Here is a 26207-nt window from a genome sequence, read left to right as displayed (position 1 = left end):
TGCTTTTCCTCACCTTCACTTTGGCTGATTTACAAGTCACAGATCTCTGCTTCTGGATGATGTGTTTTGATCGTAGATAACTATTCTGTTGTTAAGCATCTTTCATGTGAAATGATAACGAGAAATGTAACATCCTCTTGAAACTCTTCAGTTCCTGAATTCTCTTACTCCTGAGCATCTTGCTGAAGTACTGCATGTGGTGTAAGCTCTAGCTGAAGTCCCAACTCCCAAGCCTTCCCTTTTTTGACGATTTTCAGCCTGAGGTTTTTTTACCTTGCTTTTTCATGCTTACTGCTGTGTTTGTGCTTCAGACTTCTGATGAATAGTTTTAGGTTCAGGTTTGACCGTCAAATGGAAAATGGGAAAAGGGATTTTTGAACTCTGAAATGAAGTTTCCTTCTGATAGTGAAAACGTGGTTGTGGTTACTGGGGAAGGGATAAGGCCGGCAGTTAGCAGTCAGTGGGCTGCTGGCCTTGGTTAGGGGAGGGGCTGCTGGAGTATGTGCTGCTGGGCTGTAACTTGGCCATAACTGAGTCTTGTCTGCAATGGATTTGGAATGGCTTGAGCTGAAATCTGCTTATCTTTCTAGACTTGCCTTTTTCTTCTCTGTAAAGCTTCCTTTCATGGCTTTTACCCCTGATGCTGTGAAGCTGTTGGTGCGTTATGGCTTTCTTAACTCTTAACAAATACTGTTTACAGGTTGTGCTCTGCTGCTGGGCTGCAGTGGTCTGACTGAGCTCTGCCAGTGGATGTGCACCCTTGTCTGGAGATGTTTATAGAAGTTAGTGTAAAAGAAATATGACAACTTACACTCTTCTCCCAGGTGTAATAAGTGTGGCAGTATTTTATTAAAATCATTTGGGTGAATTTCAGAGGAAGCTGTCCCTTGTTGAGAACTTAAATGGGGTTATCCATCCCTCCACTACTCCTGCTCATGTGGAGTGCCCAGAGGTGTTGAGGGATGGGTTTTTTTTTTTTCTTTTTCTGACTTATCTTTTTCTTCAGGAGCTATCATTGGAGGTTTCAACAGCTGCTCTGTCTCACTACTAAGACTGTGGAAGTTAAAGGAGAGGAAGCCTTGACTGACTGGATGCCTTAATCTGGATTCCCAAGTAGAGTTTGTTCATGTTACTGTAGTCGTGCCACCTGTGCACAGATGGAGAGCAGGCCAGTGAGACTGCCTGGAACTCTTAAGGTGTGATCTGAAGTAAAGAGATTGGATTTAATTTTATTCAAATAGGGAGAAAGTTCATAAAATAAGGCAGATTATTTTGTATGCTTAATCTGGGCTCCAGCTTGTGTCAGCATATTAAAGTTGGGTTGCTGAAGTAGTTTCCATGTCCTGGCCATCTGGTCTGCCCTTCTAAGAGAAGCTGCCACTGCTGTTGCAGAGTTGATTTGGAAAAACATTTGTTTTGGCTGAACTCCACAAAGTTGGGTATTATGAAGAGGTTAAAAGCAAACAGGACCCAGTTTCTTAAGCTTGCTTTCTGTTCTGTGTCACTGCTTCTTCTCGGGTGTGTACGGTTATTCCTTTTCCACTTTTTGTGTTTCTGATGCCCATATAGAGGTGTCAGTGTCCCAGTCAGATTGTTTATTGTCAGTCATTGCATCCCCACCGTGTCCTGCCATGAATCAGAGATACCACACTCATAGTATTAACTGGGAGTCCCTGCCCAGTGCTGGTGCTCGCTGCTGGTGGGGTTTGCTCACCCTCCAAAGGTGTAGAACGTGATGCAATGGAGGGAAAGTGTGAGCAGTGTGGTTTGTCCCAGCTCTGTTCCGGGATGCTTTGTCACTAGAGGTCAGCACTGCAACATCAATATGCAAGAAACGTTTTCTGTATTTCCACAGAAAGTCTTGTTTCAAGGCTGCAGCTGCTGTGATTCATTTCTGTGGCTTATTTACACTGTTTTGGAGGTAGTTTTCCAAAGACAAATGCTAATACCAATAGCCTTCAGCAAGGAGAGGTAAATGGAGTAGAATAATATAGAAGCAACTCTGTTGTTTTATACCTGTACATGAATTTAAGCACATTCACAGTGTAGTTCTGTTTGGAAGGCACCTCTGGAGATCTTTGAGTCCAACCCCTACATTCATAAATATGCATTTCAGGAAATTACACGTACATGTTTGTGCTCCTGCCAGCTGCCTTGGTCTTCCTCCCCAAATCAGAGCTCTTGACTGGCAGTGTTGGCATCTTCAGCAGAAATCCTTTTGACTCTGATCTGATGTGTTTTGTGAGGCCTGTGAAGTTGCATAAAATCATGTGGATTTAAGTCTCTTGCTGAAGTGGCTTCTGCCTTGTCATCTGCTGCATGTGTGAAGCTAAGTTATTTTAAATCTGTCCAAAAAGCCCTCTGATCAACAGATGGAAAAAGAAGAAACGGTCAAAAGAAGTCCCTGTATGTTACAGTCTAAGACCTAAATCATGTCCTTTGTAGAGATCTGCCACATGCTCAGTGGTGGTGCCTTATGTGGGCATGTGTGTTTGGGCAGGGAGAGCACTGCTGACACCTTTCCCAGTCAGGATATGGTGTGCTCATCACAGGAGGCTCTCAGTTCCTCTAATTTCACATTTATCAAGAGCTCATTTTGGTGGCACAGCCTTAGTGGTTTAGGAGGGTTTCTGCTGCATGGAGTCTCAGCCTCCAAGACCATCTGAGTAGTTACTTTCCCCCAAACCCTTTGATTCTGCACGAGGTGGGTTTTGCCATCCTATATAGGAGTGTTCCCATGCACATACCCATGTGCAAATGAGGAGAACTGGCTGGAGCAGCTGTTGGATGTGCAGGAAAAGGGAGAAGCATGCTGCCCACTTCCCCAGCCCAGTGTGAGCCTGTTGTGGGCTGGGAGCAGGACTTCCTGCAGCATTCTCCTTCCTGAAAGGACTGAAATCTTCCTGTTCTGCTGGCAGAAGGGGGAGCCTCTCAGCAAACAGAAGAAAATAGTTGCCTGCTTCCTTCAATCGTGCCAATTTTGCTCTTTCTGGTATCTTTTAAAAAATGTATTTGTATATTCTTACAGAGCATCTGCAGATCCATAAACATCAGGTTGGACCTCAAACTGTTAAAACCCATTTTACTGTGGTGTCTTAATTAATTGACTTGTTTACAAGCTTACAAGCTCTGTCTGTAGATATGAAACAGCTGTTGATGTCAGTAATTCAGAGTGGAGTTGGCATGCTGCATTTCTCTTGTCAGCTGGAATGAGGATTGAACATAACTGGCCACTCAAATTAAGGTAAGTGAAGGATCCTGGGAGGAAAGGGTCTCTTAGGGCTGCCACAGACTGCTGGAAAATCCCGACTGTCACATATGGGACATTGGTTGACCTACTTAATACTGAAGACTTAAGGCTGCTTTTTAATTCAACTTTATTCGTAGAGCCAGTCAGTATCTTACAGACTGCCTTGACAATTTTTCATATGATTTTGTATTTGTTTTTAGAAGTATTTTTTTTCTTTATAGTGGACCGTTGAAAACGTATCAGCTTAGAGATACAGCTTCAAGATGAAATCTGCCAGGGAGCTGTCTCTTAAAACACTTGTGTGGTGCCTCTTCCAGGCTGGATTGTTGTGCATGGTTACCAGGCAGTCTCTTCTGGCCTCTGATCCTGGTAAGTTCAGCTGCTGCCAGGCCAAAACCAGCTGCATTGCCCTTGGGGTTGCTTCAGTGCAGGGCTCAGTGCCTCTCACTTAAAAGCATGCTGTCCTGCAATGCACGCTTCTTGAATGAGGTTGGGGATAAAACTTAAGCTATCAAAAACGACGTTCCTTATAAATAGAGCTTCTAAAAGCAGGTTTTCTAGCCCCTGCATATAAAATTCACTTTAAATAGTTTTTAGGGAGACTCCAGGTGATATCCCAGGGTATGGAATCTGTCAGAAATGATTGATAACACGTGCAAGAAGCAGAGTGAAAGTTGGAGAAAAGATGTGGTATTGCCAGACTTCATTTAAATACAAAAACTGTGCATTTAGATTGATTTATTTTTATGCCAAGAGGTTCTGACATAAATATAGTGATATATAATGTATTGACTATAATGTCAACATTATTTTAAAGCTGACTCAAGGGAAAAATATCTCATTGTTAATGCTGAAATATAAAGCTTTGTTCTGCTGAAGGGGAAAGCCTATAGATGTGTGAGTAAAACAACCTCTTTCTTTAAGACCCTTTGTGATAGCTCTTAAAATGACCTCAGGTTTTTTGGTCCTTGCATCCACGCTACGTGTGCGTTGGGTTGGCCATTGGTAAGTAATGCTGATCACAGTTCTGTAACAAACACTGTGCACACTGTCCTACTTAAACTTCTGGGTTACAAAGCCATGGGCTGCACTCTTGCCCTAAACCCATTGATGATTTTTTTCTGTAGACTTGTTTTGGAGCTGACCTAGAGGTCAGCTCTTCTTACTCCTTCTTACCCTGAGCACCTTTCTGGTGACAACTTCTGTGTGTACCATGCATGAAGCAGTTGTGGTTCCTTGCTATAGGTGTCACTCCAGTGTGGTGCAGAGCCCTTCTGCTTGGTGACACTGAGGTGGCCTCCAGGTTTTAGTCACTTCTATAATGCTGCAGCTCAGCATTTTGGCATATCAAGTCTGACAACATTTCTATCAGAGGTTCAGGTTGGATATTAAGAAAAATTTCCTCTCCTGAAGAGCAGCTGGGCAATGGCACAGCTGCACAGGTTGTGATGGGGTCACCATCCCTGGAGGTGCTCCAGAACCGTGGGGATGTGGTGCTGAGGGGCGTGTGGGTATGGTTGGGTTGGTGTTTGGCTTGGGGATCTTGGAGGTCTTTGACAGCTTTCGTGTTCCTGTGATTCCATTGATATATGCAACGTTTCTCAAGTGTGAGATGTAGGGTGCTATTGTAGATTCAACTTTTTTCCCTTTGTTTGAAATTGCATTTTTCCTTTCTCATTTTCTCCTGCATTTTTCTACTTTTGCTCTGCACAGGCTGCTGATATAAAGGGTTTATTCATGAGGTTAACCTAATTACTGTCTTCAGAAACAAAGCCTGTTTCTACAGTGAATATCCTTTTGAAATCCATCATCTGAATATTGCCTAATAAAGTTAGCAAATGGCCTCCAAATGAACCAAAATGACTCAGTATCTTGCCTAGCAAAGAATGTATTATGGCCTTCTGATACTGACAGAAATGTTTAAAATTCTCAGTACATTGCTTTGCTTGTGGATTAATATGTATTTTTCTGTCTTAAGACGAAAAACACTGTCTAGATCTAATGCAACACTTAGAAAATTGCTGATGTGAGTCTCTATTAAAGCTCATTTATATACACACTGGAGAGCTTACTGGAGACAACTGGAAAGTTCACTCTGAGGAGCCCCAACGCCAGTAATCAGTAACTAAAATGCATTCGTGGAGCCTGAAGACTAAGAGGCACAAATTTAAGTGCTTTCATGTCTTTTCCATACTTGGCATATGAAGGTGCTGCATTTTTTGTGTAAGCAGAGCCCCTTGGAGTAGAGGATGCCCCAGAGGGGTGGTTAAGGGGCATCTATGTGTGAAGATTGATTGAGTTTTGACCTGAGCACGTGTTCTCTGTCTGTGTATTGTGATGCCAAGGCCTGGGCTGGATTGGCCAGGGCTGGAGGCGTCTCACAGAGCCCTGGGGTTGGCTTCGAGAACAGTTTACATGTAGTCAGATGTGTCTGGATTACATGGGAATGTTGGTTTAAAGACCTGATGTAAAAGCCCATTTCAGTCCCTGCTGGGACATGTCTCAAGACAGATATTCCTTGCTCAGCTCCTTTTTTTTTTTTTTCTGTGTAAAAAGATTTTTTTTCCTCAAAGGGTCATTATTTCTGCTAAGTGCACTCTGGGACAACAAAATTTAAACCGGATTTACCTTTTTTGAAACAGAAACACAGCTAATCCTACTGAAGATAGTGTAAGTGATGGATCTGTGTTCTCACTGCTGACTACCTGCTTTGCTCTTGGAAGTATTCATGGGAAGGGTCTTCACGTGGTTCATAATTTTCTATCTTTACTTGAAGTGGAACTTTTAGGGATAATTTACCTTAATTAAGACATGTCTTCCTATATTGGAAATTATTAGTTTACAGAAAAATATTTTGGAAACTGTCCTGAAAAGCTGCCTTGTCCTGCTGCCTGCAAGAATCACTGCACGAAGCTGTGATGACGTTTGGTGTGCCCATAGGAAAATCATTATTTCAGTTACTTCTTAAATAGCACTCTGGCTGGGAAAGAGCATTTGAATTAATGGTAGCTTGGGCATCATTACGTATTAATGGACTCCATCTGATTTGTTTTTTCTGGCAGTTGTCCATCGTACGATGTATTACGCCTGGCTGATCCATTTCCCCTGCTATGGAGTGGGGTAGGCTGTGGATTGGTACCTCGAGCCAACGCAGAGCCTGCATGGGAGAAAAATAGGATCTAGCATCATTTTTAATGGTGACTTATGGGCTGTCATGCAGAATATCTGGACACACTTAATAACTTTCTGATGACAACTGCAACAGACATAAAGGTAAGCGTGTGCAGTCACTGAGCTGCTGGGTAGGCAGGCTCCAGCACGCCAGATGCTGTTACGCTGCACTGAGTTGTGGCTGTAGATACTTCTGTAGTTCCAAACTTTTTCCTAGCTCCAGTAGTGCTTAAATAATAAATTGATCCCGTGGAATTATACTGCTGAATATTAAAGTCAGTATTTATTTGCAAGAGTCACTTAGGGGTTCCTAATTTGTCCGCAGGAGCAAGGTTTTCTGCTCAGGCTGCAAAATGGTGCCGTAAAAGTCAGTGATTGATGTTTATTATCAGATTAAATGGTTTAGCTGTGGGGATCAACGTTATAAATTACAGCACTCCCCGAGCGGTGATTGGCCACTGGAGATCTTTCTAAGTGCCAGCGTTTTTTAATGAGATCGTATATTTCCAAGCCCCTAACAGTATCAACTTTTGTAGTTTATTGAAACTGTGTTTAAAATAACAGCTTGCTGGGTGTCAGAAATATTGGATGTGTTTTGTGTCTGCTTGGTCGAACGTCCCGGAGGAAAAAGCCATTGCTTTGAAAGTGGTGATTTTGACTCCACATTGCAGTGGGGTCTGGGGACCTAACGCAGCATGAAGGAGGGGTCCTCTTGGCTGCAGCATTTTCTTTGGACTTGGGTCATTTCCCTTCAAACCTGGGCAGAATCTGCACGGTGGCTTTGGTTGGATCAGAGTTTCATGGTCACTTTTTGGCCTCTTGAGAGTTTGGCCCTAGTGAGTGCAGGAATTTCCTCCACTGTTCATAAGTATAGAGGAAAATGGAGATAACTCCACATGGGAGAACAGTGTAAACACCCCAGTGTTATTTGCTTATTGCTGATGGGATATGCCCCCAGTGTCAGAAGCTAAGATTCAATAGGCACGCTGAAATAATCTTGTGAGATCGCTCTTAAATTCTCTGCCTGAAAACTTGCAGTGAAAGCAGAGCTGAAGTTTAGTGTGCTGTTAGTGAAGACTAAATTATATTTTGTGACTTGCTAAGGGAGATTTATAATTGGGGTAAAATCTTTGCTGTGAAGCCATTAATCTCAAATGCAGTATTGTAGCATCAAAAGCAAGACATTGTCTTCCCGTCCCCAGGATGTTCTTTGTTAGAGAACCATTTGTTTTACTCAAAGGAGGTCTTTTTTTCTTTTATATTAGAAAGTTGCTCTCTCTTCCTCCTGGCTGCATTTGCTCTCAGGAGATTCTGATTAAGCAGCTCGGTTCAAAAGGGTTTGCAGTGTGAGTCCTCCTGGGGAGGGCTCGCAGCCCACCCCTGCAGTTTCAAAGCATGCCCTTGGCTTTCGTTCCTCCCACGTCAGCACACGGCGTGCTCTCCTCTGTGTGTCAGTGAAAGCAGGGGGCTTCTCAGAGGTGAGAAAGTGTTATTTATGGAGCTGTACAGGCATGGGTGTGAAGGTTTGCAGCCAGGCATGATTTCCTTTGTTCTACTGATGAGGCAAGGATCTGCCCCAGGCCCGTCTCAGGCACGGGGAATCCCATTTCTGGAACCACTTGGTCCAGTAGTGCTGGGAGGCATCCCTGAGTGAATGCTTGCTTGATGGTGGCAACTTCATACACGGAGTGATATGCCCATTGTTGAGTTAGATTGGTCTGTTTTATTTTGAATTATTATGTAAGGGCCAAAATGAGCAGAGATGTGTGAGCGCTGCAGTGGGGATGGGCCTGGTGGTGCAGCTGGGGGGCATTGGCACGGGGCTGCTCTCTGTGAGCAGCAGCCTTTTCTGCTGTAATTGCACCTTTCCCATGCAAGCCCTGATGGAAAATAATTAAATTTCATAAAAGCTTTGAGCCCTTGAGGGTATCAATTAAATGTAATAACAGTTACTGCAGCTTTTAAGCAAGTATTTAGGGTTTTTTTTTCTTAAAAAAAAAAAAAAAAAAAGCAATGAGATGAAGTCTTTTGCACAGCACGGAGCCAAGGACTTTATTGCCACGTTCTCACCCCCTTGCTCCAAGCACTGCTTCTGCTAAATGTCAGCAGTAGGTGTTCGTGCCCAGAGACAGGAAGATGCTGTGGGGTTTCTTGGATCCTTTGGGGTTTCCTGGCATCACCAGGGGATGCTCATCACTTCCCACTGCTCAGGGTGAGGCCTGAGCTGCCCACATCTCAGTGACAGCCATGCTTCTCAGCAGCAGGGCTTGCTTTACTGAGCAGCTGAGAAGCAGCACGCACCTTCTGCAAGGTTGCACTGGAGGGAAATAAAGCACTGAAATTATCCCAATAGATTATAATAATTGTGCCTGGCAGCATGCAGTAATTTAAAATAGATTAATCTAACAAGCCTTAAATATGAATAAATAATAAACATCTTCATGCATTGGGAATCGTATTCTGCTTAATTCTGAAGGAATATTAATTACTCCTCGTAAACTCGGTGCAAAAATCGATCTGTGCAGAGGAGGCACCAGGTATCCAGCTCACTGAGTTGGACAGAGCCCAGATGAACGCTCTCATCATCCGTTCATGCCAGCTCCCAGTGCTGCAAGGCTGCTGTGATGAGAAGCAGGCTGTGACCAGGCTCTGCTGCCGTGGTTCTTCTGTCCTGTTTGGCACTGCTGGCTTCCTGGCTGTGCTGGTGGGGTTCCAGCCTGTGCCCCCATGGGTTGGGGGTGTTTGTTCAGGGATGGTGTTGGGATGGGGGCTGAGGAGCTCTCTGGCAGTGGTTGGCTATCACAAGCCTTGGCATCAGGCCTCCAACCCACTGTGTGTCCCCTCTCCCGCTGGTTCTTTGGGCTGAGGCTCCCCTCCTGACATGGGCAGGCACTGCAGGTTGTTTCCTCCCCTAGCAGGAGTGACGCTGAGCACCGTGATGGAGATGCAGAGTTTGCCACATGTCTGCATTGGTGCAGCCATAGAGCGGCATTTCCAGCACAACGAAGCTGGAGAGCTGCTTGGTTTGGAAGCATATGGAAGATGGTTAAAGGCAAACATCTGCACCGTCTGCTGTAGGAGAGCAATCTTTCATCTGCTCACCTTGCTGCATAGCTGTTTGTTTTGATAGCACCCTTCCCTCCTGTCGTTGCTGGGCTCCTGCAGCCGAGTCTGCCTCCTGCAGAATCCCACCAGAGCTTCCTCCATTGCATTCTTATGCCTTCTTTCACTGTGCATGCCTTGCGTCCCCAGCCTGATGATAAAATAAGCTGTAGCCTAGCAAAAGCTTCTGATGGTATCTGCTGCAGGCCACGGCCTCTGTTTTAAAGCTACCTTGATCTTTGCACATGGCAGAAATTTGCCACTGTTGTAACATGCCTGAGGTTTGCAGATACGCTGCTGGGAAGTGTCTGCAGGCTGCTGCTGTCTGCAGGGCTTAGGGAGGGAGGAGGGAAGGAGAGCCCTGAGCCCTGTGCCAGCAGACAAGAAATGCTGAATAACAGAGAGCTTGGAGAACTCTGAAATTGTGATTGATTATTTTTATGGCTTCCTGCTTTACAGTGCCCAGGTGTTACAGGACATCCTGAAAGGCACTTGCTTGGGATAGAGACTCAATATCAAAAGTTGTCTGTGGCATGTTCTTGGCAAACCCAGGTGTACCTGGCAATCCAAAAAGATTGTGAGAATAGAGAGAAGTGGCAGAAAAACCCCAAACTTGGGCAAGACAGCGCAGCCTGGGTGGCTGGGTTCCCATTAAAAAATAATAATATTAATTTTCATCCTCCTGGCACCTACCAGCTGTCTTTGGGGTGCTTGCTGTCAGGGGGAGCTGATGCTCACCTGGCATCATGCTGCACGCTTCCTGCAGCAGCAACACAACCCAGCTGTTTACTTTAAGGGTGTTTTTATCTAGGTCTGTGGCCAAGGACTCGGCAGAGGTTGCACGGAGGGAACAAAGCGTTATGGGTTTGACCTGCCTGGAGGAGCAGTTCCTCTGCCTTGCTGCGAGGCAAGATTTAAATCCTGCTGCTGTATTGCATTGATCCCAGGTAATTGCTTTAATAGCAGGCCCAGTGTAAGCAGTGAATAGGTTTCTGTCACTCAAGTAATGAAATTACATACGTTTTTGGTGCGCCGGCATTTATCCTGCGGCTCAGCATCCTGTCCCTGGGACGAGGCTGCAGTGTGCCCTGAGCTGGGGCCACCCCATCCTGTGTCACCCAGGAGCAAAGAACTGGGGAGAGCGATAGGGGCAGAGGTTGTGGCAGTTAATCATCGAAGGCTCCAGGGCAGTTGCTTCTGTTAGAGTGACAGCAGGTTCTTGCTCATCCTGCAGGCTGCAGTTCCATCATCTCGGCTATCCATGTGTTTCTCTTCATCTGCAGTTGCATCCTGTGTGATTTCCTTGTTACAGAGCCACTTTCTTTAGTTGCTCATGCGTGAATGCTGCAGGCTGGGATTAGGTGAGAAAAGAGTGCTTTGTGAGCCAGAGGTTCAAGCTCAGGGACTTGGTGCTCATCCTTCCTGCTCAGCAAGGCTCGAGCCTTTGCCAGAAGGGATTTCAGAGCTCTATGGCTTTGTTGGGTTTTTTTCCTCCTTTCTTTATTTTGAATGCATAGCTCTGGGTGGGAGACCCATGCAAGTCCTTCTGGAGCTTTGCAGAGATTTACCCCTTGGCAGAAAGCAGATGAGGAAGATTCCAGGGCAGCAACAAAGCACAAACAGCCCAAATGGCAACCAACATGCAGCCACAGCATCTTCCCACATCACAAACCCCCTGTAATCAAAGACTGATTTGCAGTATAGCACAAACTGGCAAAATGAGTAGTACACTTGGCTCCTAAATTCTCGGTAATGAGGAGCTTTGGACAGTTAGAAAAATTCACTGTGTCTTTGCAGTACAGAAAGTATATGTAACATATATACAGATACATTTTCTGCGGCTCAGTAGTTTCATACAGTTCGATCTCCTGCGTGCAGGTCGTTTGTGTGTGATTTAGTGCAATATTTATGCCATTTCATGTTGGTTTAAGTAAATGAAGCAGTGCTGGCAATCCTCTCCGTTATTAATAACTCCAGAAGTAATGATTCTGTCCACCAGGCTGTGGGTTTTTGGCGGGCAGATACCTAGTTAATGTGATGTATTTGACCTTCATGCTTAGTGGGGTGAGCTCTGATAGTCTATCTGTTGTGTAATTGCTTTTTGATTATTATTCACAAACCCTGGTATTGTTTAATGGACAGATTAGAATCTGGCTTGTGAGCTTTGGCTCATGACCACAGCTGTATGAACCATGGTGGTGTCTTGTCTGCATAGAAATCACCATAGTAACATTGCAGGGGAACGGCGTGCCTTGTAGCTTTAGCCCGTGCTGAAATATGAGGGTGCCTGATGTTTTTCTTCTTTCTGTGCCCACAGCATCTCTAGCAGCGATGCAGGCTGAAGCAAGCCAAAATTTTCCTATGGCCACATAGTGTAACGAGACCAGGATGGAGGTTGGCCCATGCTACAGGTGGCTTGGGTTCAGGTGACATGGAACCACCCCAGTGTTATGCATGGGCAAAACTTAGAGGGAAACGACTTCAGCACTATGTGAGGTGTATGGGGCAGCTGCTAGTTTTGCGTCCCCAGAAGTTATTTGCATCGTACGTCATTCTTATTAATTAATCTCTGCATTCAAGAAGTGCTTGTTTATCTCGATATGTGTTTCTGAAGGTAAACTTAACTCCCCCCACCTTTCTTTCAAGGAGCCTAAGGAGTTTAGTTCCCCAGCAAGTCGGTGTGTTTTGGGTGGACTTTGGGTGTGCGGTGTGCTGCTGTGGGCAGGATTGCACCGCTCGTTAAAGCCGCGTTCCGGGGAAGGAGAGCGCTTTTGTTCGACAGGACGCTGATAAGTTAAGCTCTGTGAGTCTGAAAATAGTAATTGTGTTGCCAGTGTGTGCTTAAACAAGGGATAAATTACATGTGATTTTGGCATGCAATTTCACCCCTACTGGCGCAGAAACTCGTTACAAAGGTAGGAGCGATTGCTAGCCAAGATTTCTGGCTCCCTTTCTCTTTCCAATAAGACTTTATGCTGTTGCATTACAGTCTTTGGCTGATATCAGCACGTATCATGCCCCGACTGCCACGGGTGATAAAACATTTGACAGTTTTCCACATCCCTGTTAAATAGAACTGCAGTTTATGTGTCTCTGGTCTCCTCCTGAGTGCTTCTGCAAGCGGTGGTTTCATTTCCTAAGCATTTCTGCAAGCTGTGGCTTTGTTTATGGCAAAAGAAGACAACTTGTGGCTGCTCCCAGTGCTTTGCTGGCCATTGTGGAGCTTCCTGTTGTTATGCTGACTGCATTCCTTACTGGTTACTGCCTCTCTTTCACTTACTGTTCTTTATGCGTTTTGGTTTCTGGTTCAGGAAATGCATTTTCAGAGGCAGCTTCACCCAACAGGTGTTTATGTATGAAAGCTCCCCTGTAAACCTGCATCCTGTTTTCCTTGTTTCTCTTTGTAAGCCTGGCTGCTCTGGGTTGCTTGCACAGCACCAGTGAGTCCTACCCAGGAAACATGCCAGGTGAGACTGGCTTGGTGTAATGCATTCAGTGCAGGGCTTAAGGGCCCTGCAGAAAGGTGTACGTGCATGATATCATTCCTAGGTCACGTCAAGTGCAATTGCATTTTTGTGGCTCTGAATCAGTTTCCTTAAATATCGCGGCTGTATATTTAACTTCGGAATGAAATGGCTTATTCTGTAAATATTGAGGCCATTGGTGTGATTAAATATTAAAAATGACATTTAAAGAAAGCCCAGGTTGCTGCACTGAGCTTGCCTGGCTTCTGGCAAAGTGCAGGCTGAGAGCTCGGCTCTGTGTCTGACCAGGGGGGATGGGTTTGTGGAAAAAGAGAAATCCCATAGGAGATCCCACCTGGAGCCTGCAGTGGGTACAAGAGGATGGGGGCAGTGTGTGCTGGCCTTTGATGAAGCTCCTCAAGAGTGTGTGTTTGTCTGTGTGTGTGCAGGTATACAGTGGTCTGTTTAAATGATGCTGAAAATATGGGAGATTGATAGAGAATCCCTAGGGCAGAGTTCTTGCTATAGGCATCTCGGGTCACTCATTCCCTCAGCAGGCGCATCACAGTAAGGACAAACTGCCCATGGTTTGACATCTGGAGCTCAGGACTTCCATGAGGATGGAAATGGCTGAGCAATAATTCAAAGAGAACACATCTTACACAAGTGCAAAGTCTTTATGTGACAGAAACCAGCTTCATGTGCAGGCCGTGACTGTTTGGTTTTTGAAATTCCATTTATCCTGTCCATTAAGTTGCACACCTGAGCTAAATGCAAGTGGGAGGAGCTGGGGGATGGGGAGGGAGATTCAACGTGGGTCTGGGATACAGGTCTGTGTGCGGTGCATGCAGGATGCTGCCCAAATGGTGGGGACAGGAGGGAGGGGATGGCTCCAGCTCAGCGTTGCTGGCTGCACACTAACTCCAAAGGAGCCTGCTGGGTACCAAGAGAAATAAAGTAGAGATTTACAGGATCTGCATGCCCGTGGGAAGGCTATAATTTCAGGGCATTGATTTAAAGGGACATAAATCCAGAGGGAAAAATAAATAGAGTGGACATCAAGTTTGAGATTGCAGGTGACATACATTTTATTTTGTTGGGGTTGTTTTTGGAGGAGCGCCTGACCATCGCTTGCCCCAAGTGTTCACCATACAAATTTGTGCTGAGCTCTCCCTGCTGCATGGGCAGGAGGGTGCCAGAGAGCTCCTGGAGGAGGGCTGCAGCTCTATGGTACTGCTGAATCTCTTGAGCTTGTTAATGCAGTGAAAAAAAACAAAAATGAACAGGATAATAACATTTAAAATAATCCCAGTGTTGCTATTCTACGTGGGAAATTGCCTCTGGCTTTGTTCCAGTATAAATCTACCTGGCTATTAAACCTACCATGACTGATACGGTCCTCATTTTTCAAGGATGCATTAAGGGAACTGTGATTGAAAGATGACACAGAAATTATGTGGTGTTACTGCGGAGATGGCTCTGATTACAGCCTCCTTCCATGTCCCCTGTAAATTCCTGTACTTGCTGTGTTATTTCCCTGCAAGTGTTTGTAAGTATTAAATTAATTTGGCAGTGTGAGGTTGTAAGAAAGAGAAGATATTCGCGTGCCAGGAGGAGCTGTGAGCAACACCTTGTTTGGGCTTCATCTGCCCCTCGGAACCCTTGTTCCTGTGCTGGGAAATCTGTGAGCAGCTCAAGGGAAGGACCTCAGTCAGGATGCAGCCACAGGGCTCTGCCTGAAGGTGAGGGGAGGTGTTAAGGCAGACATGGATCTGAGTTTTAAGTTTTCCTTGTGTGGCTTCCCTGAAAATGTAGGCTCTTTTCCATAGAGCATTGCAGGTGACGTGTGTTTTCACATGTATGCACTCATGCCTCATTTGTTGGCTTCTTCTTTTGCCTTCCCTTTGACTGTAGGGCATTGAGTGGCACCAGGGGATTTCAGCTTGGTTCAGGTGCACCTGGTGCCGTTCACTCTGACACTGATGACACTGTTCTGGCAGTGGTTGGGTTGTCATGGCTCGTCCAGGCTGACACCACATCCCAGGTGAAGGTCAGAGCTGTGTGATTGAAAACCAAAACATGCACACAGCATCTGGTTTTCTCTCTGCTGCAGCATGAGACTTCACCTCTAACTTGCTAAATAGCTCTTAGGAGAGATTATCATTAAAATCTGGCCAGGACTCAACTGGAGTACATCTGTGTGCTGTAAAATGAAATTGTATTTAATGACAGTGGGTCGGCTGACTGCCCTGTGTGGGGGCTAAAGCCAAAGGGAGCCTATTGCAGCAGGGTTGAAGGCAGTTTTTGGTTCAGAGCTTGACTGATGAAGGTGAGAGGCATGGAGCTGTGCTTCATGCAGTTCCCTCCCATCTCCCAGCTCACTGCCTCTACCCAAACCCCATCAGGGGACACACCTGAGATGTTGAGGTGCACAGTGTATGATATTGGCTTTATTTAGTGTTGAACACAACAAATGGAATGCTTCTAATGAGACATGGCATGTAGAAACAGCATGGATTATTAACTAGTCCATATGTGAGCAACATGCATTTTATTGCTGTTGCACATCTTGTTTAGCTGCATTTCTTTGTGCAGTTAGAAAATGCAGTCTGGCAAACAACCTCTTAAACTGCTGGATCTGGAGTCCGTGAGAAATTGATTCAGTGAGTTATTATTATGAAAGAATTACTGTGTGATTAACAACATGAATGACTTTGTGTTGATGAAAATGCCAGGAGTTTTGTGTGTGGAATCAACGTTTGCTTTTAAAACATCAAAGCTGTTGGCTCCCAAACTGGATGCCTCCAGGAAAGGGGATGTGCTTGAGAGCCTGCAGCGTTGTGCCTCGTAGGGTCAGACTCCAAAATGGGACCAAACCATCTTGTCCCACCAGTGCAAGAAGATGCTGGAAGATGACTTCTGTTGAGAAGCCGCTCCTTGTAATCCCTCCCAGAAAACCTTGATGTGGCCTCATGTGCCCCATCCAGGTTGTTGTCTTTCTCCCACTCTTCAAGTTCAGATAAATAGATGGAGCAGAAATTGGAAAAGCAGTAAATGGTGGAACAGAAAACAGTGGAAGCCAATTCTTCCATCTACATCTACACTCGATGTTTAAAGATTATTTTTTTCTCTTTTAGATACTGCAGATTTTTTTTCTGTGTTATTCTTGCAGTCTTCTCAAGTGTATTAAATGCTTTTCAAGTAGTTACCGTTCTCCCAAATAATAATGGTTTGCAGAAGCTAACACGTTTGCAGCTGTTATTTTTTTCCGGCAGAAATAAACCTGAATGTTGTGAATGCTGGAAGTTATGAACTCGATGCGTGCAATGAGGCAGAATGCTGCATGTTGGGGATGTGTTCATTTAGCAGCCGAGAACAAGAAATGGTGGATGAACAGTGCTGTTTTTGAATAAATATTATTCCATTCCCTTCGCTAATTCCTGACCTACTGCAAGATCTCTCTTTACAAAAGCCGTGCTGTTACGTTTTGCAGTTAGCGTCAGGAGGTCCATCCCTCTACCAGCACAGTCTTCGGCCTTTTCTAGCGAGGATGTGGATTTCCATGCTCCCCTTAATGCACATTAAAAATGCATCCTTTTAGGTTCTGGCTTCATCACTGTGTCAGCTGCCACGGGGAAGGGAGAGCGGCTGTGCTGGGGGTGTCAGGCTGGAAATGCTCATCCCCCCAGGGGTTCTCGGAGGGAAGGCTTTGCAGCGCCGTGCTAATCGCTTCGGGAGGAGACGGAGCTCTCCTCAGCCGTGTATAAACACAGATATCAGAGCAAACAAATTTTTAATGATAGAAGAATGATTTAAGACCCCTCGGAGGCAGGAGATCAAAGTCGTGATAGGGTGCACCTCGTCTCTGAAATTAATTGAAGGGTGAAAGAGAGGGAATGCTGATGTCAGTGGAGCATTGATATGACATACTGTTGCTGAGTTCCTGGGAAGTGTGTAGCACTGTCTTAGCAGTGAGCTTCCAGAAAGCTGAAAGGATTAGATTCAGGGAGGAAGAAGAGAGATCGATGAGGTGGCCGAGGAGCTCGGCAGAGGGGATAATTGCTCACCTTAATTGGGGAGGATGATAAAAAAAATCTTGACAAAAATGCTTGACTTAAAACAGTGGGTAGAATTATGAAGAGACTTCGGAAAAAGTAATTAGTAAGGGGAAGAATTCTGCTTGTTTTGTAGATGGGGAAAGCCATGTTGACATTTAGCTGGTCCGAAAATCTCCTATTTTATCCTACAGAAGGGGAACTCAGCATCTGTCCAGTTCTATCTGCATGTTTGGTGCAGGACGCACTGGTAGGTGATGTTTGATGGTGAGCCATCTTGGGAGAGCTGGGTCTGAACACGAACAAACCAGTACATTGTGTGTATAACCTCACACCCACCAGATCTGCAGATTCAGTTCTTGAGGTCTGGAAAAGAATGTTAACAAAAGATGAGAGAGAAAGACCATACAGAGAAACTCAGAAGGATAACTGCTCTAGTTGAGATTTTGGAGGAGCTGTGTAACTCTCCTGTGGGAGTCATAGAATGGCTTGGGTTGTAGGGTCAGATAGTTTCAACCCCTCTGCTGTGGGCAGGATTGCCAACCATGTGAGTGAAATTACAGGCTGGAGCCTGATATGCAAGCTTGTGTTAAGCAAGCATCTGGTGCTGTTGGTCTTAGCATCTTGATTTACTGGTGTAAATGAAGGAGCCAGACAGCCCCTTCCCATGGCCACTTCTCTCTGGCACGAGAACACCAGGGAGGGCTGGGGGCCTGCAAGGTGCCACGGAGGAGCTCTTAGGGCTGGGTAGGGGATGGCTGGAGATTGTAGGTCTCCTTCAGGAGCTGCAAATCAGAGGAATATGTCACTTTTCATATCTCGGGAGGGAATTAGTGCCCCTTGTTCAGAAGACAATGGCAGATCAGTAGATTGGCCATGATGATGGCATTTGAGAGTCGAGCTTGACTTTAGATGCTGATTGTGCAGGCTGAGTGTGAAGCACAACAAGGTTAACAAAAAGCTGCATCTCCCACTTTTCTAGCTCTGGAAAGAAACTTATTTTCTAGGAAATGGCAAACGTGGAGGGGCTGGGGGCAGATCTTTGCTGGAAAACGTTAATAAATGATGTGACAGGGTGGAGTAGCAGGAACATAAGTCTCTTTTGATCTTCACCGCTGGCTTAGGAATTGTGAATTTAAACAAATTCGATTATGCCTCGGTCTGGTGATATATGCTGCAGTTACAGGTCTTTTGCATTTCAGTTTACAAAGCCCTTTTTAGCATGCAACAGTCAAACTGTCATCAGTCAGACACAGATTTATTGTCCAAACCACAGTTCATCACACCTCTTCCTTCCTTCCAGACGCTGCTGGATTCGCGTACGAGTCTTTATTGTGCACTGTAAGGAGAGTTGCACAGATTTGCAGAAGTGAGGGCTGGTTCACCTTGCCACTGATGAACTGTCAGGAGCAATAAATGTAGTGCTTGCTTCACAGTGGAGGAGAGGTCGTTTCCTTAACGAGCTAAGATACAAATGTAATAAAGAAGCTATCACAATATTCTTTGATACATGCATTAACATTTTATTTAACATTGCTTCTGTACGTTATCACCCCCCTGGTGATTTATGTTCTGAGGCATCCATAGGCACATTTATTCAAGCCCTCCCCATACCCTGCTTCTAGGAAATCCTTATTTTTTATGTACTTAGTTTTCCATTTACATTCTATCAATATCTGAGACGGCTGTAGTTGGCCCCGCATTGGTTGATAGCATTCAGTCTGTTCTTTGTGGTGCTTGACTCATTTAGCAAATTATGAAAATGAGTAAGCCCTGCCATAGCTGTCGGGCACTGTTGATCTTCTGAGTTTGACTTTGGAGAGACTTTGTAGTATTGCGCATGGCTCACATCCAAACCCTTAGAATAGAGTATTTCATATGTAATTTTGTGAGGGATTGTTCAATAATATGGGCACGGCAGGCAGGTCTGATAGAGAAATGATAAAACAGTCCTCCAAATGAAAATTCAGTAAAAAAAAAAAAATCCAAGAGCTCTATAGAGTGAGTGGTGGTGCAGAGGAAGGGCAGGTTGTTCACTGCAAATAATAGAGGAGGTAGAAAACCACGAGTGGGCTGGAGGCAATGCTGAGTGTGGGAAGAGGGCCCCTTGAACAATGACAGACCTGGTGTCCTGGGAGTTCCCATCCACTTGGAAAATTGCTTCTGGGGTTGTCGTGGGGGAGGGTGAAGTGAAAAGTTAGCGTTGTAGGAATGAACACAGAAATCCACAGCTTTAATATTGCTTAGGCTTTGGGCATGTTTTATTCAAACTGCTGCTGAGCAAAGAATTTCTTCAATAAAATGGCCCAAATCCTGACTAGCAGGAGCCTGCAAAGTGTGCAGGTCACCTCCAGCACTTCATGGTGTTTCCTTACAGTTTGCAGAAGCAGCCTGGCTGCACAGACCCATCTGGTGCTGGCAATTTGCACTTCCAGTGTTAGTATCTGTGGAGGGTTGTCATCACTGGGAGAGCATCCAGAGGAGGGCTGCAAAGATGGGGAAAGGTCTGGAGGATGAGAGGTATGTGTGAGGAGTGACAGAGGTCCCGTGTTTTGTTGAACCTAGAGCAGAGATGGGCAGGGCTGAGGCCTGGGGCACCCCAACCTCGGGGCAGCATGGAGTCCTTCCACACCACCTGGGGGAGGTGGCAAAAGATCTGCTTCCTGACACACACATGCAAGTAGAAATACTTTTGTGTTTTCATCCGGCTGAAACGATGATTTGTATTTTTTAGCCCGTCACATAGCATGTGGTAAAAGATTGCCTCTAGGAAGATCTGTCGGTGCTGTGATGTGAAAGCAGTCTCTCGCATTAATCCGGGCTGATCCGTATGGATTAACGTATTGATTTTAGCCTTAGATAAGGGAGAGTTTCTTGCAGGGGTGATGGGTGTGAAGAGGCACGCAGAAACGGGTCTTTGTTCAGTTTGCTAAGGCTGGCCATGGTCTTTCTTGCAGGATCTGGAATTAATGCAGTTCCATTAAAAAGAAGAGCTGAGTATCTCTAAGGGTGCTTCCTATAATTACTGAATTTCTTGGAAAACTCAGTTGGGAAGCCATCTGGTTTAGGGATTTTATTGACCTGTCGCTGGCTAATGACGTTGAAAATTTAATCTTTTGTGGTTGTCATTAGTAAGCACCCAATGCTTTTCAAGCCTTTTTGTCTTCAACTGTTGCCATCCTTACGTTTCAAAAAGTCACGGGAGGAACATTTCTAAAGAATTAAGAGTCCTTTTCACAGTGAAATCCAGAAGGTGACAAATACAACTGAGATGTGCAGCAGTCAGGAAAGGTGTGTTTGGAACCCTAATACAGCAGCCACGTGAAGGGCCAGCTATTTTCATTCTGTGTTGTCCTAATAGGTCTTGAGTAAGCGTGGTTTACAGCCAGCAGCCCTTTCCTTTTCTCCCATTTATCTCGTTTACCACATAGTGAGTGCCTTACCAAAATCTGGCCGACCCTCCTATAGAAGCAGCAGTCAATCACAGGAAGGTATTGCGCTGACCTCCTCCCATTTGGTAGCCATGCAGTGTCTCATATCCCATTTCCCAGGCATTCTTGCCTTTTGGGAAGTTCCCGTGTCTTAAATGTCAGTGACGCATTTGGAATTCATCAGTGAAATATGGGAACATCTCAGTTTGCCAGCTGCAGAAGCAGATGCTGAGTTCTGAGCTTGCGTTAAGATACATTGGATTAAAATAATGTTTGCCTATTAATGACTTATTATCCACTGGAGTCCTTTAATATGAATTGCTGTTATCAAAGAAGTACTATTTTATCTGGGTTTACAGTTAGCCTTCCTCCACTGGCTCCTTACTGCAGCTAATTTAGCAAAATTGCATTTAAACGAGTCCCTGATGAGAGACCCAGAGTTCACATTTTTCTTTTAATAGACGTGTTAGTCTTCCTGCATGCTGAAATTCCACAAATGGCTCTTCGTTCCTCGCAAGAGAGACAGCTATTACATACCAGCCACCGCGTTGTATTCCTGGCCTCACCCAGGGGAACTGCCCAGCAGTCGTGGCATTCCTTGGAGTCCAGAGCCTGAGCTGCAAGGGACCCACGAGGATCACTGAGTAAACTCTATGCAGAGTGTTTAATTTTGATGTGTCAAAGGAAGAGACATTGATTTCCTTCACCGGTTCGAAGTTGTTTTATGTGGGTGATGGTTCTACACACAGAGCATCGGTTTTGATCACGGAGTTCTCGTGCATCGCATTGAGTTTGTGTGTGGCTGGTGAGGATCCCTGTCCGTTCCCACAGTGCCTACAGCTCCTCGGGGTTTCCCATAGGCTCCCAGGGCAGCCCGGAGCTGACTGGCTGCCAGCAGTGCAATTAGCAGTAATAATCTGAGGTTTTCCATGGTTTAGATGCAATCTTTGAAATTTTACAAATCAGAAGAGACCGTTTATCTTATTCCTCAGGCACTGCTAATGACTAATTAAAAACCATAATTAACTGGAGTAAAACCACAAGAGGAGGAAAGGCAGAGAAGGGGCTGTTCCCGGCCACCTGGAAGAGCCTCTGCACCTGGGGCTCCTCCACAAGGGGCTCACACGGTCAGTGCTGTGCCCTTTCTGACTGCTTGTTCTCCTCTGTGAAGGTTTAGTATGTAAATAAGATGATGATTAATTTCTCCAGATGAACTTTCAAGCAAAAAATCGGAAAAGATGGTGGACTTTATGTCATAAAGCAATAGAGCCAGTGGGCAGGTCTGCTCTAAACACCAGTGGGTAGCTACGCGTGTCCAGTGATGTCTCAACTCAGTTGTTGAGGGGCTTTGTCTCCCAGCAGCAGCCAGAAGCCCTTCAGTAACACCCTGCTAACTGCTGCCTCCAGGCTTGAGACCCCGGGTTCTCTGGCAAGGCTCCGTTCTGCTGCAGTGCTGCACTCCTGAAAGGAATCCGAAAGGGCATTTGGAAGACCTTAAGTGCTGTTGTACTTAAGGAACCAGGGCAGTAGTTTGAAGATCTCCATTCACTCTCGCTTAGGTCTGACAAACACCATGACGTGGTTTGAGGTAAGCCCTATGGGAGTCAGTCGGGGTTGCACTTGGATCAAGCAGGGGCATCTCATTGTGCTTCCTGAGGGCTTCCCCCTTGCACAGCGCAGGGGCTTTCGAAGTAAACATCTTTAAGATAGATGAGCTTAGAAAATATCTATCATTCACTCAGATTTCTGTTAACCATGGCTCTGGGAAACCTCTTGAATGAAAAAGCACAGTAAAGATGTAATGGAGCAGGAGTCACCATAAATTCAGGGGGAAACGTTGCTGAAATGGGTCTTGGGCAGGCGGCTTAATTAGAAATGTCACTAGTAAGAGGAGTAGGGATGACAGTGCTCACTTCAGAGAGAAATGACTGTGAAGCTGCATTATTTCTGCTGCTTTCCTGGCCAGCCCGGGCTTTGCACGTACCGCTGTGCTTGGAGGCTGGAAGGGGATGTTTCGTGCTACAGATGTGTTGAGTTTAGAATGGAGATGTTGAAAACACACCATTATTTCAAAACTGAGTCCAGCCACGGTTGAATTGGTAAGAATATAACATCCTGAACCGAGAACGGCATCGTGGGAAATGACTTCGAGATTAGCCACAGTGTTAGAGGAATAATTAAGCAGTATTTACTTACAATTATATCCAATAACTTTTTAATACTGTGATTAATTAAATTCTAAGTTTTCCTCATAGTCTCTGCATATATTGCAGGTGGAAATTAATTTTCTCCAACAACTCATTAAGGTCCTGAAAGGCGTCGGATTCCCTTTAATCAGTTATTCTTTACTTTGCATTGTAAATCTCTATTTGTGCATCAGTCAGCCCGGGCTCTGTACTGAGACGTGGGGAGCTGCAGATTACAGGTAGAGCTGCTTACCTCTGCTTTTGTAAAGCAAATTCTAGCTGTGTGCTACCAGCTGTGGGTTTGGAGGAAAATAAAGCCCCTTCCCACTTCAGCTGTTGTACTGTTTCTGAGTACTGGGTTTCAGCAAGCTGAAGGAAGGATGGAAAGGGGATTTCATGCTGCCAAAACATCAGCACGGGAGGTAGCTGCTGGTGCTGCATGGGGGTAGGAGCAACCAAAAAAGCAATGTTGGGCAGTGTGATAGGAGAAAACAGCATGGAAACCCCTGGGTGACACAGAGGTGAGGAGCTGTGGTGAAAAGCAGCACAAGCTGAAAGCCTCCGTGCACTGTAGGAAACCTCATTCTGCAGATGTAAAATGAGATCTGCAGTGAGGAAGGAATTGCAGGTTCCCATCAGCGCCCCAGAGCGGTGCCGCCCAGGAGAGCCCGGTGCTGGGTTTGTTCTTTGTTGGATGGATACGCCTGAGCGCGGGCGGGATGAGGGAACTTCTGCTTGGCAAAATATTTGAATTAGAGAGGCAGCTCCTTAATTGCATTTTTAGCTGTATTAAAGCCTGTTCCTTGAAATCTGATGTAGGCTGTTGGAGCCGTCCAGTAGCTTTTGTTTGGCTGCGTTAGCCAAGAGTTGAAATCACAAACAGATACGGTACTGAGAAATTGCTGAAATTTTTCAGCAAGTGTTTCCTGGCTAATTAGCTCCCCAGGGGGTTGGGATGTGAGTTGGGGGGGGGCAGCTTTGCTCTCCTCTTCCATTGGCATTCAGGGAGCGTGTAGCTTAAAATCTCGAGCCATAGCTGATCGCCATAAATGATTAATATGCTATTTATAGGATACCATTTCTTTAGTACACAATGAACGCATCTGAGCCAGCGCTTCAAGGCTTTTAGAAACAGATTACATTGAAAGTCTCTTAGGTCCAGTGCTGGCTAAAAGCATGGAATGATTCCATGCACAGCCTTGCAGGCTTCCGAGGAGGCATCAGCACTGCATACGGGGTGGGAGCCTGCACTGCTCCTGCCCCTGGTGGTCACTTGGGAGCTACAGGGGTTGGTGGTGGGAGGAGGGCACGAAGAGGGAAGGAGCTGATTCTGAAGCAGATGGGCTTGGTAGCTTCATGGACAAGAGGTCCTGCTTACCTGCTCCATGTCAAACAGCAGTTAAAGCCCAAATCCTTCTGGTGGTGCATAATACTGAGCAGAAATGCCTTGCCTGATTTTTGAAAGCATGAGGGAAGTGCAGAGGACTCATCTTCCTTGTTGCCTCTATAAATGATATTGCTTTCCCTTTCAACCTCAGTAGAACCACTCAGGAGATAGGTGGGAGCAGTCATGGGATGGGGAAAAGTGTCCAGGGGCAGAAATCCAGTGTCTAGGGAAGAAACCTGAACTGCACATAAAGGATGTGGTACAGAGACCTAATGCAGATTCAGACCAAGGTATTCTGAGTTCTGTCTTTGCTGTGAGAAAAATAATTGAATGTCAAGCTTAACTGCAGGAGCTCTGGAGCTCCTCGTTGGCATGGCTGGGGGCTGCACTGCAAGGGTGAGTGATGTGCACAGCGAGCTGCCAGGCAGCAAACAGGAGAGTGGCAACAAAACCACACTGAGCTCAGAGCACAGCATGCTTCATCAGCACGGCAACTTTCATTTCCTATTGGTAATGACCTGTCTTCAGACCCTGGGAGACAAAAGAGAAATTAAAAAAGAAATGTACCCAACACGGTATGAATTTCAGCCTTCCAGTGCAACGTGTCATTTAGACTCCAGAGCAGGAAAATCCCCTGTGTAGCTCATATTCCCGTGGCTGCTCTGCAGGTGCTTCTTCCTGCACAAAACACTGTGGAGCACACAGCCCTAACGGCTTGTGACAGCTCCAGCATCTTTCCAGTCAAAAAGTGTGATTTTCTTTTCCTAAAGCTAACCCGTTGTCAGCGGCAAGCGATGCACGAACAGCAGTGGGGAGCACAGCTGAGGACAGGGTGTCTGCAGAATGGTTCCTCCTGCCGGTGGTCAGCAGATGATGCAGGTCTGGCGCTGGGTACCGTGCAGGTAAAGCCTCCTGGGCATGGAGGGAGCACAGCTCTGCAGGGTGTTACAGGACAGCTTTTACACCAGCTCTCTCTTGGAGGATGCTTTGAAACGGACACGTTCTTGGTCAAGGGATCTGCTCCTCTGCTCTGCACTGGGAGGCCTCACCTGGAGCACTGCTCCAGGTGGGGAGTCCTCAGCACAGATGCAGACCTGCTGGAGCACATCCAGAAGAGGACCTCAGGGATGAAACCCCTCCTGAGCTGATAGGAAGGCTGTGTCTGCTTCTGCACATCCTCAAATAGGTCCGAGCACTTTGCGCTTTGTCTTGGAGATCTTCTGTTTCCCTTGGCGTTGCCTTCTGATGAATTCATGTTTGTTTGTTACCGTTTGATTTTCCTCCCACAGAGGACTGATTTATTAATAGGAAGAAAACAAGCAATAGAGAATCCCTCCAGTTATTTAGCCTAGCTTGACTTCTTCCTCTTCTTTGTTAGCTAAATTAAAAGCCTTCCAAAGCTACAGGAACCTGACTTCTAATTTTGAGAGCCGTGCTTATTAGTAGCTATATTTACCAAGACGCTGTCTGAACTTGTAACCGGATTTTAAATTAGTGCGTGATCGGAGTAGGGAATAAAAGGAGCTGAGTTTGGCTCAGCTGTGTGACCCACACCGCTTGGAGCCTCGTTTCCCTTCTCATGCCAAGAAAGTGTTTGCTTGTGTGTTCTCCAGGAGTTGAGTTAGCATTCATTCTGCGGTGCGTGACAGGGAGATGCCCCAGCGCTGCATGTTGTGGAGCTGGGGTGGAGCACCACGTTCACCCACTGTGAAAAGAGCACTGATTTTTACATTTTCTTCAAATTCAGATATTCTTAGTGGTCTTGGCCGGCCGTGCCTCCTGCAGCATGTCTGTGACAACATCACGGCGGGCGCTGGCTCTTGCTGCTTCCCTCAGCTACCGACACGGGTGTTTTGCTTCCATTGGCTGAAAACATAGAAATATTTGGACAAGTTCAGTCTCAGCGTGCTGACACTTTTGTCATCTGCTTGAAAACATGTGAGTTATCTTTACAGAATGGATTTTGGCTTCCTGGTATGATGGAAAATGCTGAAAACCAAATTGTTGCTGTGCCTAAACAGCATCACGAACTGCTGTGAATCCACTTTGGGATGTAAAGGGAACGTGAGTTTCCCCTGCGCTGGATTTGATAACCTGCACAGCACGGTGGAATGATCCATTCCAAGTTTGTGCTCACAGATAGATGTGTGTGTGTGTGTGT

The 26207-nt window shown here is 45.7% G+C and overlaps 1 protein-coding gene across 1 annotated transcript in view; it reads left to right on the top strand.

Annotated features, from left to right (window-relative positions):
- The first annotated feature begins 6322 nt into the window (after positions 1-6322).
- Positions 6323-26207, top strand: part of SCHIP1 (schwannomin interacting protein 1) — a 128646-nt gene continuing 108761 nt past the window's right edge. The window contains exon 1 of the mRNA XM_065747865.1: positions 6323-6523. Coding sequence (XP_065603937.1) covers positions 6455-6523 — 69 coding nt within the window. The 5' untranslated portion in view covers positions 6323-6454. The remainder of the gene's footprint in view (positions 6524-26207) is intronic.

The sequence above is a fragment of the Cyrtonyx montezumae genome, unplaced genomic scaffold, assembly GCF_038088225.1.
Source record: "Cyrtonyx montezumae isolate F1298 unplaced genomic scaffold, pur_monq_1.0 scaffold_5, whole genome shotgun sequence".
In the NCBI taxonomy this organism is placed as follows: Eukaryota; Metazoa; Chordata; class Aves; order Galliformes; family Odontophoridae; genus Cyrtonyx; species Cyrtonyx montezumae.
The sequence above is the reverse complement of the archived record's forward strand: the minus strand, read 5'-3'. Positions and strand labels throughout refer to the sequence as shown.